This window comes from Cupressus sempervirens, chromosome 1, assembly GCF_028749045.1.
Source record: "Cupressus sempervirens isolate cs-2001-9-10 chromosome 1, ASM2874904v1, whole genome shotgun sequence".
NCBI lineage: Eukaryota > Viridiplantae > Streptophyta > Pinopsida > Cupressales > Cupressaceae > Cupressus > Cupressus sempervirens.
The window spans coordinates 510,238,831-510,250,869 of record NC_143118.1 but is presented as its reverse complement, the minus strand read 5'-3'; the positions used below and the strand labels follow the sequence as shown (position 1 = coordinate 510,250,869).

Here is a 12,039-nt window from a genome sequence, read left to right as displayed (position 1 = left end):
AAGACAAGTTAATGGTAACGCATGAAAAGAAGAGAATCAAACTAAAATGCAAGAATCCAAGGATCGAACACACAGAAAACTACGAATCATAAAGAAGACATCCCTTGACACATAAACAAAGGATACACCAAAAACAAGACAGTTAGAGAAGAGATATTTGATACTCGAACCCATTGAAAACAACATATGAGAAATTGCAAAGCCTCTATAGACTTCAAAGCCATTACTAAGTTAGGAATTTCCATCCGAATTAGAATGAATAAAACTAAAAGTTGTTCCTAATATATCTTGAAGAGTACTGCTATCAACTAAGTTGCCCCACAATCTAGAAAACTTGCTTTTCTCCATAAAATGATTAGATCGGATAACAAAGGAATTTTTCTCATCATTCCTAGGGCTTAAAATGAATCGACTTTACTGACTAATAATTGTCACTCTCTCAAGCTACACATTTACAATGTCAGCCCCATGAAACGAACATCATGAACGATTTCCTTTTTGTTGACTTTGTTCCCAGTGCTACAAATATGTTCGATGGAGAATCTGCACAAAGAGAAGATCAACCTTGCATGGGTACAATAGAAGATCAAAGGAATCTCATCTCTGTATGCAATTCAAATTGAAACAGAACAAGAATCTACAATGAAATAACTCCATTCAAATAGTAGAATAATGAGAGCTCTTCACTGAAAACTTTTAGCCACATTAAATACGATTAGTAAAAAACATTAACTTTTCATGCACGATCTAACAATCAAATAATATTTTAAAAAAACGAGAAGCAGCACCAATAAATAACTTTCTTGAATAATCACCAAGTGAATAAAGAAAAACAATCATTCTTCTTTCAGTCCTCTTGCAAAAAAATGATCATTCCTCGATCACATTCTTCACACGGTAAAGAAAACAATAAAAAGATTACACCCAAAGTCAATAACATGAATCAACCAAAATCTGGAAAGAAATCAATATTCACATGCCAACAAATGTCCCTTCATTCAAGCATCCTTTGAGTTTGTCAAAGAGATGAGCCAGCTTGAGTATGCACCTCCACACCAAATGCTTCAACCAATAATCTGTAACTGATGTAGATGCACATGCAATACTCCATACATAACCCTTTATATTTGTTATCTAAATAGACTATGGTACCGTGTAAGTTTTTGCCCAAAAATAAAGATAAACGGCAATAAAAGAGCATAAATAATACACAATGACTTAATACATTTATCTTGGGGAAACCCTTCCACTTGAAGGGATAAACCCAGCCACACCAACAAAATATCTCGTTTATTGATAATAAAATGTACAAGTACAAAGCTTTCACTTGATTGCAACAATATACTAAGCAATCATATAAATAGATTGAAATGAGACTCTTCATATAACACATGAAGGTCTCTTCAAATTTCTAATACAAGACCCTTCATATTTCCAAATATTCAACATTTCATATTTCCATACACAAGCCTCTCCGCATGACGTATGACACATGTCTTTTTATATAATACTATCTTCAAATATTATTACAATTGTCTCTTTCAGTTGAAGATGACCATAATAGTCATAAAAAACAAATTTCTATTTCAGAAAATCAAAGATAGAGATCTTTATCGCAGCTACAATCTTCAATAAGTGGTTGATGACATCATTTACCACAAAGACAGAATCTATTTGGTACCGGAGTCCAATATGAAGGAAGGAATTATGGAAGAAGATTTTTGTACAAATATCGTCAAACCAACACTCGACGATCAACCTGGCAGAAATATGGGTTCTACTAGCGACCCTCCAAATAAGGAGGCTCTACCCGTGGTTGTTTAGCTTCCTAATGATGTGGACTCAATCGAGGATTGTTTGAAAGAGCAATTTTTACAGATGGTTGACTAGGGAGTTTACCCTTTGGCTAAGGTCAAATGATTGCCACCTCTTCATGTAAGGAGCATCCTCATTGAGACTACAAGTTGTACCTAAGCTATGAGATCCCTAAAGAAATTTATGAGCATGATGGTATGAAGGCTTTGGATATGATCATCAAGGCATCTCAATGGGATCCTAATGACTTTGGGCATGGCCATGTTTATATCAAAGTGGCGTAGTGAAAGCTTGATGGATATTTACTTTTTTCATTTTCACCTACATCCAAGTGCATCTATGTGATCATGACGCGGCATGAAGACTTCAGTAGATACAACTATCTGCCATTGGTTTGAGATCCTAAAGCTACTGTAAGCAAACTATTTGATGATGGATTGCTTGAGGCCAAGCAATATTTGGGCAACGAGGATTTGAAATGTCCCCAATTTTTAATAAAAAATTCTAATTAGGTTAATTAATTAAATGGTCCTAAAAATTAAATAATATCACAAGAACTTATTTAATTAATTGATTTAATTAATAAAGCAATCCAATGTTTATTAATTATCCATAGGTGTTTGTCATGTCAGCGTTCTTTTGTAAACCCTTGGGAGTTCTCTTCAAAGGGGTATTTATGAGTGGCAGGTAGGAAGATTTTAGTGTGCTATTTGGATTATTTTTATTGTATTGTGAATTCCTATTAGAGTTCAGTATTGTTTATTGTTTCGGAAGTGCAAGACCTTCCCTACATGTCTGCCACGGTTTCAGTGGGATTCGCTCACCCTATTCCATTCTTTGTATTACTTTACTTGAATCTGGCAAATCCGACTACCATCATTGTTTGCAACGATATTCTCTCTACAATAAATAGTGACTCGCTCGTGTATCTACTATATGGTGTACTTTTGTGTGCTGGCAATTAGATGCCTTCTCTGATTCATTGATAAAAGATATTAAAACTCCATATTGATCTAGTCCCTACAACACAAACACCCCCCACCACCATCCCATCGTACAATCTTTGACTACATCCATACAGAGGTCAACCCATACGCCAAGCAACTTCTAGTTGGGAACTAGAACAGAACATTACAACTACGCAACTTCTAGTTGGGAATTGAAACGAAACATTAGAGCTACGCAACTTCCAATTGGGAACTAGAACAGAACATTGCAGCCAGGCAACTTCCAGTTGGGAACTAAAACGAAGCATTACAATAGTAACTTCCAGACATACGCCAGGCACTTCCAATTGGGAATTGGATTGGAACATTATAGTGGAAGCTTCTAGACATATGCCAGGCACTTCCAGCTAGGAACTGGAATTGAACTTTACAACAAATGAGGTATATCAAGCACATAAAATATCGATTGACAAGCTCATGGTATATTGACAGCATATGACATGAAGATGAATATTGAATCTTCATTGAAGAAAGAGACAGCCTTTAAAGAATCAAAGAAAGGGAAAGAAAAGAAGTATGTATCAAGTAAGTTAACTCTAATAGAGAATCTGATTTTGAAGATGCATATTTTATTAGGAATTTGAAAAAAGGTACCGGCAAATACAAAGGCAAGTTGCCCAAGTGTTTCAACTGCGGTAAAGTAGGAATATTTGCAGTTAAATGTCCTTATGCAAAAAGTGAGGAGTGCAACCAACAAGAGGAAGCATAAGGGCAAAGTGAAAAAGTTTCAAAAGTCCAAAGAGTCTCTATTTCAAGGAAGAAAGCGGCTTGTCTAATGTTAGTGATAGAGAGTATTTAACTGAAGAAATTTTTTTCATGGATTTACAAAAATTAAATGATGAAGATCAAAAACTTGGAAATCATATTGATGAAAAGGAGAACTATATCTGGAAGAAGAGATAATAAGGGCTCTAGTTAAAATCAAGAGATTTGGAAAGAAATAACAGAATTTGAAATTGCTGCTAAAAGAAAGGAATGAAGTGAATACCAAGATATGTCTAGCTCTTGGAGAAGCAGAAGAACTGGTACTTGATTTCAAGGTTCAGGTTGAAGAAGCAAAGAAAACTGAAGAAGAGATCAAAAAACAGCTTAAGCTTAAAGAAGAAGATTGTAAAAGACTTGAAGCTACCATTGTATGACTTAGAAAGATAGACAAATCTTCAATACAGCTGAATCATAAGAAGATAGATCAAAAAAGTTTCATGTCATTGGATAGGATTATTTGATCACAAAAATCATCCAAAGACAAAGGTGGAGTTGGTCTTGAAGGTGGTTAAAGTTATATATGTCTACAAAAGAAGAACAGTACAAGACAAGTGTTGATTGGTCAAAGCTTTATACATCAACAATTGGAAATAATGCTTTCAATAAGCCTCCTATCTCAAGACAAGCACGTGTGAACAGGTTTAACTATTATTTCCTTCCTAGTTACTATTTCTCTTGCAATTATTTTGGACACAAGGCAATCAATTGTAGAATGTTTGCAAGAAATGATTTCAGATTTAGGAATAGGAATTAATTTGCTCCTCCAAGAATTTTCAATGTTGCATGCTATAAATGTAATATTTTTTGTCACATTACAAGAACTTGCAGAAGTGCTATGGCAGATTTCTCTCAGCAGAACAATTAAGTTTTTAAAAGAGAAAAAAGCAAAGGAGGTAGTTAAGGTTTAGAGAAAGAAAGAGAGAGGGTCTTTGAAGAATCATTCATTGTGCAAACAACATTTCTCACACAAAATGAAAATGACATTTGGTATGTTGTGTAATGTTCCATTTAGGGACATTAGAAATATTGAAGTCTTATTCTATATAATATTAAAATTGACTTTGAGACATAGACTCAAAATATTAAAAAGGTCAATTTAATGTTATACAAAGGACAAAGGGTCAAGGAGGAACAAGACAAAATACCTTAGGGAAGTTGAAGAGCCACAAGGGAATAAGACGAAAACCAAAGAGGAGCCAAAGAGTCTTGGTTTGTGTATTAAAAGGGGATAGAGGCTCATTGTTGGGCATGCTTGATTTTATGATTCAGTTAAGTTTTCTCTCTTGCGAGAGTTTTCAGAAAGCTTCAGCTTTCAGCTAGTTTGAGAACATAGCCCCTTGTGTTGGCAGACAGTGGACGCAAACCCATTGTCCTGGGAAATATCAGTTCAGGTGTTTCATTCGCACTTACAGGTTCTTATTCTAGCATTCCAATCTGACTGTTAATCTGTATTTAAGATTGCATTTTTGTATTGGTTATTGTATTGCTGTTCTAAAATGTAATAATGTATTTTAAGAAGTTATAAGAGTTTGCTGGTTTAATCTTACTAGTTTGTAATACATGGTTATATGCTTGATATCTTGGATATTATTATGAAATAACAGGTTATATTTTTGTGGAGAATTCCTCGAGTTTATTATAGCATTGTATTCCATTTCGCATATATCTGAGTTTGAATGTTATATCTGAGAAAAGTTGAATAAATCCCTATTCGGAACTTCTATTGGTTTTCGATTGTGTTGGAAATTATCTGCAAAGTTTTATTGCTGATTATATTGTTAAAAGAGAAATCTGTAAATATCCAGTTCGGGATATTACAGTGGTATCAAAGTTGTGCATCCTACCAGCCTATGAAACATATTTTCAAGGAATACCACCCTGTTGGGTCTTACTGGAGGTTTCAATTGCAATTCAAATTTTAACTTGTTTTGGAAAAAGGTTATATTATCAACATTTCTTGAAATATTACAAGTCTGAAGGTATTTAGAGAGTGAGATTTATTAAGCTACTAATCATATTACCATGAAATGCTATGTCATTCAAATATCTGAGAAGAAAAGGTGAGTATGAACGCAAAACTAGCACTCAAGTGACACTTTCAAAATTAAGGATTGGAATGATTCATCAATATCTAGAGGTTGTAGCTCTAGTACAGAATTGGTGATTAAAGTTATTGAGATTTAGCACCACACAGATCGATATCTGCATAAGATAAGGTTGGGACGGCTAAGGGTGGCGACAATTGCATCCATGGCAGTAGATAAAATCTTCAAACAATAGCGGTTGCAATACCTCATCCCAGTTGGATAGGACAGAGGTACTAATAGCTAGTTGTAGTTTTAACGTCATTAGTGGCACACGTATCTCCATATAGACTAGCATTGATTTACAAGTTGCACCAGAGTTGAAGACGTGATTCACATCATTTCCCAGGCCACGGGCAGTAGTGTGACTGCAGTTGCAGGAAGTTTAGAAGGCACGGAAGGGAGTATAGAGCGGTGGAGTCTAGAGAGGAATGTTCAAAGTTGCCGCCAACTAGCAGAAATGTTTGGGTGAAGGCAAGATACATCCTCACTACAGAACCGAACCACCTACCAGCACACGTCAAACAAGTCGTGGTGGTATCAAAGACCAAGTTCTCCCAAGTGCAGTAGTAGACTGGAGTCAGGTAACTCACGTTAGCAGTATCTTCATCCACGTCAAGGAAGGGGCCACGAGTTACAAACAACAGTAGAAATAGAATTGTTCTGTCATAACAGTGCACAAGTCTGCCATCATCAACGGCCAATCTCCAGAATAATGAAATTCCTAGTGGCGACTGATATTGTGGAGAATGAAACACAATCTGGAATTACATAGGTTATGTCGTAAGTTCAAGCCTATCAAATTCCGAGCAGACTAATTAGGACATTTCACAGAATTGTCTTTTACAATAACTAAAGTCCCAGTCGACGGAAGCAAATTTATAGAGACGAAAAAGTTAGGATCCGCTTCTCGACCTTGGTTAAGGGATAATGATGGTTGCATTGATTACAATGAGTTCGCATTGATTACAATGTGACGGAAGAAGATAATGATGGTCGCATTGATTACAATGAGATGGAAGGAGATAATGATGGTCGCATTGATAACAATGAGTACGCAACAATGATGGGTAAGGGAAATGGTGGAATAGGTAGGAAAAACCATGGGGAAAAGTTTAGGATTGAGGGATGCCTTGAGAATTGTTTAAGAACTAGCAAAAAATAATTCTAAATACAATTTTAGAGGATTTTTTTGTTCTAATTTTTCCCACTTGCAGTTTATTAATTTGTTAGCCATTTTCCCACCAAACTGCATATTAAGGAAGTTTAAAAGAAGCAATCAGGTCTGTCCGCAAAAGCAATTCCTTTTTGACAACCTTAAGCAGTGGTTCACTCACTGCATATTTGGCAGTGTCATGACTCATCTATCAATCATGGTTTCTGCTAGGTGAAGTGAGTTCCAAATTCGCTTGCTAGTTTTAGCCTTGGTCAATACAAACAAGGCTGGTGTCCTATTGTAATGTTTATCTTTTTCATTCCCATCAAAGATGATGAGTTGGGTTTTCTATCTTGATACTTAATGTCTTCTAGTTGAACATGAGTGAAGATATATTGATTTCTCCAAAGTATGACAGAATAGAGCTGAATGGGACTATTAATGTGTAATTCTTCTAAGGATCTGAACTAAGAAAATGAATAATAATTGAATACATTGTTCTTCTCCATGTGAATCAAGGTTGGGAAGATAGAGTAAGTCAAGAACATTGAACTACAATCTTTTGTTAGATAAAAAAGATCTGTGCTAAAATTATTGACTAGGTACTACAATAGTCACACATCTTCAAGGATTCTAATCTTTATTTCCAAGGCATTGGACAAATGATTACCATTGAGGATTCTAGAAGAATTTGCAATTGAATTATCAAGGTTGCAATTGCCAAATGAAAAATTGGTAATCGAAGTTAATGCTACTGTATGAGCTACATATGCTTGGGAACGAAGTGCTAAGAGACTTCTTTAGGCAGGCAGTTCTATCTCTGAATATAAGGTTCTAGACAAGAAGTCAAAAGACACACGTGTATCCTTACCTACCTTTATGCACATCAAGAATGCTGCTATTTTAGAATATTCGGGTTTAGACTATAAGCAGGATAACAACCTTCAACAATGGAGAAAGATTTGGATAATATCAAGAAAGCTACTATGAAGCCACAAGAGCAGTTAGTCCAGAATTCAAATTCCATTATAAAAGCAGAAATACTCAACATTTATGGAGAGTATAAAGAACTTCCTACCCGAATCTAGAATGAGTTATCATTCAATGACTACTTAGATTTTTATTAAGGGCAGCAAAATATGACTGATATGGCAAAAAGAAAGTATCTAGAATTGGTCGAAGATCTCTTTGTAAACAAACAGCACACTGGGGTGTACGAAGAATTTTCGATAGACCAAAATTATCATTTGGATGGTCTTGAAATAGAAGAGCAAACAACTACCGGAGATGGGCAGCCTTCTCGCGATCACGTAGAAGATGTTACATGAGGTACAGGTTTCTTTGTTGGTGACTTGGAGGTGAGCTTCGTCAAGCAGAATAATGAAGTTGATTGCACTCAAGGTAATAACAGTTTGGGACCTTGGTATCTTGAACCATATATTCATGATACTTAGAACATGAATTTAAAGGAACAACCTAAGATGACACTGTAAGACAATGAACAATTTCAACAGGAAGACAATGAAACACATGTCTTACAAAATCAACTGAAGGTTAGTAAAAACATGGTTGTGGCATCCTTGATGCAGTATAGTACCTGCGAGTTGGTTGTGGAGCTCTACAGGAAGGACCCAAGGGAAGAGGAAGGTGACTGGCATGTGACCGATTTACAGAACGTCAAAATAGCCCTCGACACTATGAAGTCAAATTACTTATATCTATTGTCTGACAAGGATTATATGCTTAAGGTTGCTGAGATTTATGCAGCACAGTCAAATAGGGAAAAGGATGAGATTGAGGATCTCAATAGGACGCTTAAGTATGTTCAAGAGGCACTGAGTGAAACTCAATTATCTCTACAGGGAGCAGAAAATTAAATCAAGCTCATGGAACACTCTTGGGACCATAAGAATAGAATGAGGCAGGAGTTCTTCCAGGAAGTCATTGACAAACTTGAGAGCATTCAATAGATGTATGACTTGGATAGCTGCCCCAAACGGTTAAGTAGCAAAACTTCTAGAAACTTTCAACTTGTTGACAACCTTTTGCTTGAAGTTGTTGCTGATTGAATGTCTGACAACCCTCTTTTTGTGTTAAATGAGAGATCATCTCTTATTTTCCACGAAGAGGAAGAGCTTGATTTCAGACTTTGGGATCCTAGCTCAGATCCTAGCACTGAATCCAGAGCTCAACATGGGAATGATGAATCAACTTCTGTTGCTTATCATTTGATCAGCCCCAACTTATTTTCCAATTTCACCCCATTCAGGAGTTGGGTGAATTTTCTTCATCAGCCTCTAAATAGTTCTCAGTGGAGTATTTATTTGAGGTTTGCAGTTAGATTCTCAGCATCATTCATACTCATAGCACCTATGCGTTTGGGAATTTTCCAAGTTTATGCTGACAATATGAATTTTGATGTTCATGGGATGGTGGTTTCAGCTTTTGAGCAGCTCATTTCTTACATCATCCATTTAGGTCGGGTCTTCACATTCTACTGGATTATACATGGACCTTGGATATATTTCTATCTCATCATAGCAGCGTAACAAACTTTGGGATCCAAGTGTTGGCAGATTGTATCTTTGGTTGGACGTGGATTTTATTGTGGTACTATTCAGTTTGAGGTTGAATATGGTGACGATCAGTGTTGATCAATTTATTGGTGCTAAGTTTTCTCAAAGAGTTATATGAGATCCAGGGATCCGGTTGATAGATGGATTGCAGAGAGTCATCTGACTTTGCAGTGTCGTTGGAATTGTTTTCAATTTGGACTACAGGTCTGCCTGCAAACTCATATGGGATCCTAGTACTAATTGCTTGGGGGCAAGCAATTTTTAGAAGGGGACATTTGTAATGTTCCCTTTAGGAACATTAGAAATATTGAAGTCTTATTCTATATAATATTAAAATTGACTCTAAGACATAAACTCAAAATATTTAAAAGGTCAATTTAATGTTATACAAAGGACAAAGGGTCAAGGAGGAACAAGACGAAATACCTTAGGGAAGTTGAAGAGCCACAAGGAATAAGACGAAAACCAGAGAGGAGCCGAAGAGTTTTGGTTTGTGTATTAAAAGGGGAAAGAGGCTCATTGTTGGGCATGCTTGATTTTATGATTCAGTTTAGTTTTTTCTCTTATGAGAGTTTTCAGAAAGCTTCAGCTTTCAGCTAGTTTGAGGACATAGCCCCTCGTGTTGGCACACAGTGGACGCAAACCCATTATCCCTGGAAACATCAGTTCAAGTGTTTCATTCACACTTACAAGTTCTTATTGTAGCATTCCAATCTAACTGTTAATCTGTATCTAAGATTGCATTTTTGTACGGGTTATTGTATTGCTGTTGTAAAATGCAATAACGTATTTTAAGGAGTTATAAGAGTTTGCTGGTTTAATCTTACTGGTTTGTAATACATGGTTATATGCTCGACATCTTGGATATTATTATGAAATAACAAGTTATATTCTTGTGGAGAATTTCTTGGGTTTATTATAGCAGTGTATTCCATTTTGTCTATATCTGAGTTTGAATTTTATATCTGAGGAAAGTTGAATAAATCTCTATTTGAAATTTCTACTGGTTTTCGATTGTACTGAAAATTATCTACAAAGTTCTTTTACTGATTATATTATTAAAAGAGAAATCCGTAAATATCCCGTTCCGAATATTACATGTTGACAGTGGCTGCTCTAGGCATATGATTGGAGACACAAAATTTTTGACTCTCGTGAAGAAATGGAGGTAAGGGAAGATTTGTTGGTGATATATCTGCAAAAATCAAAGGTAAAGGTACACTTGTTTTGGATAGTGGTGAGACAAAAACTAAGAACATTTTGTATGTAGGTGGTCTAAAACAATCTGTTAAGTGTGAATCAATTGGATGATCAGGACACAGTTTAGTTTTCAATTCAGATTGACATGAGGTTTGAAAAGAGGGTAAATATACTGTTGAATGCAAGAGAGGCTGCTAACAATATATACATTCTTGATGACATCAAAAGGGGGAAGTTGGGAGTGATTTCGCTACAGCATTGATTTCCTCAATGGACTCGGGGAAAGTTCTCCCTGTTCTATTTTTTCAGCCCCATTTCATTTATATAGTGTGGTTCCAATCATGCAAGTTGATTTCAATTATGCAAGTTGGTTTTAGTTGTGCAGGTTGGTTTCAATTATGCAAGATGGTTTTAGGTATGCAGGTTGATTTCATCATTGATTTCAAAGGGGGAGAGATAAGTCAAGGGAAGCACCTTTATTTAAGAGTAAGTTCGTTCATTTCAGTATTTCTTCAGAGCAGTTCTTTGTATCAGGTTGGTTCCAAATGGGTTGCCATCAATGAGAAAGGGGGAGATTGTTGAGTATGTTGTCATTAATGTCAATGGTTGATGATCAAGGTCATATAAATGTCAAAGGATTATTTTTTAGTAATAAAGATTTGGTTGAGCTACTTGCTTGCTTGGTTGAGTTGTTTGACGTGCTTGACGTGCTTGAGCTACTTCCCTACCTGGTTGAGCTACTTGTCTGGCTGTTTGTTTGAGCTAGTTGCTTGTCAAAGTCAGCAACCTACTCGTCTGCTAACTTGTGCCAGATCAGCCTATTTGACACATCATCTTTGAATATTCTAGAGGCTTAGTTTAAATTGAATGAAGTGGTATGATAAGTCTGTGGATGGCTTTATTTATATTCACTTCACATATGATATAAAATAGGTAACACATTTATTTGCTACTCCTTGCATATGAATATTATTTTTTTTGCAATGCATAGAAAATCATTTTTTTATGGGTTGACAACTATTGGAAATATTAATCGCATGACTGAAAAACAAGGAGTCATGTTTTTCAAAAATAAGTTGTGTTAATGATTTTTTTGTTATTTATGTTGGGTGTGTGAAATAGAGAGGACATGCATATTAATGGGTACCAGATTTGTTTGAGTAGGTGGCTTGTGTTTTCAATGCTGGTGACTCGAAACAAATTTGGAGTGTGTGTTGTTTTAAACATTACATGAGCTGTGTTGAAGTTTTACGTGGTAGTTGGTTGTGCATTACATTCTTAGAGCCATAGCAGATGAGACATGCAAATTTCTGGCTGGTGCACAGCTTACTGATTAAAAAGAACAGAGACGGCACTGTACTGAGTTTTTTTAATGGTCATGATTTTCATTAAGACAGGGCAGTATTTTATTTTAGAGGTTGACTTATTCATTGTTG

General features: G+C 35.8%; 1 protein-coding gene across 4 annotated transcripts in view; it reads right to left on the bottom strand.

The window, feature by feature from the left end:
* LOC149578475 (RNI-like superfamily protein) overlaps positions 1-12,039 on the bottom strand; it is a 136,552-nt gene that overhangs the window by 90,394 nt on the left and 34,119 nt on the right. Inside the window, exon 2 of one of the 4 annotated variants that reach the window (XM_089829331.1) lies at positions 480-543. The exons of 2 other annotated variants lie outside the window; for them this stretch is intronic. In XM_089829331.1, coding sequence (XP_089685457.1) covers positions 480-543 — 64 coding nt within the window. Of the gene's footprint in view, positions 1-456; positions 544-12,039 lie in introns of those variants that run through there. One more of the 4 variants, XM_089829342.1, reaches the window with a different exon arrangement.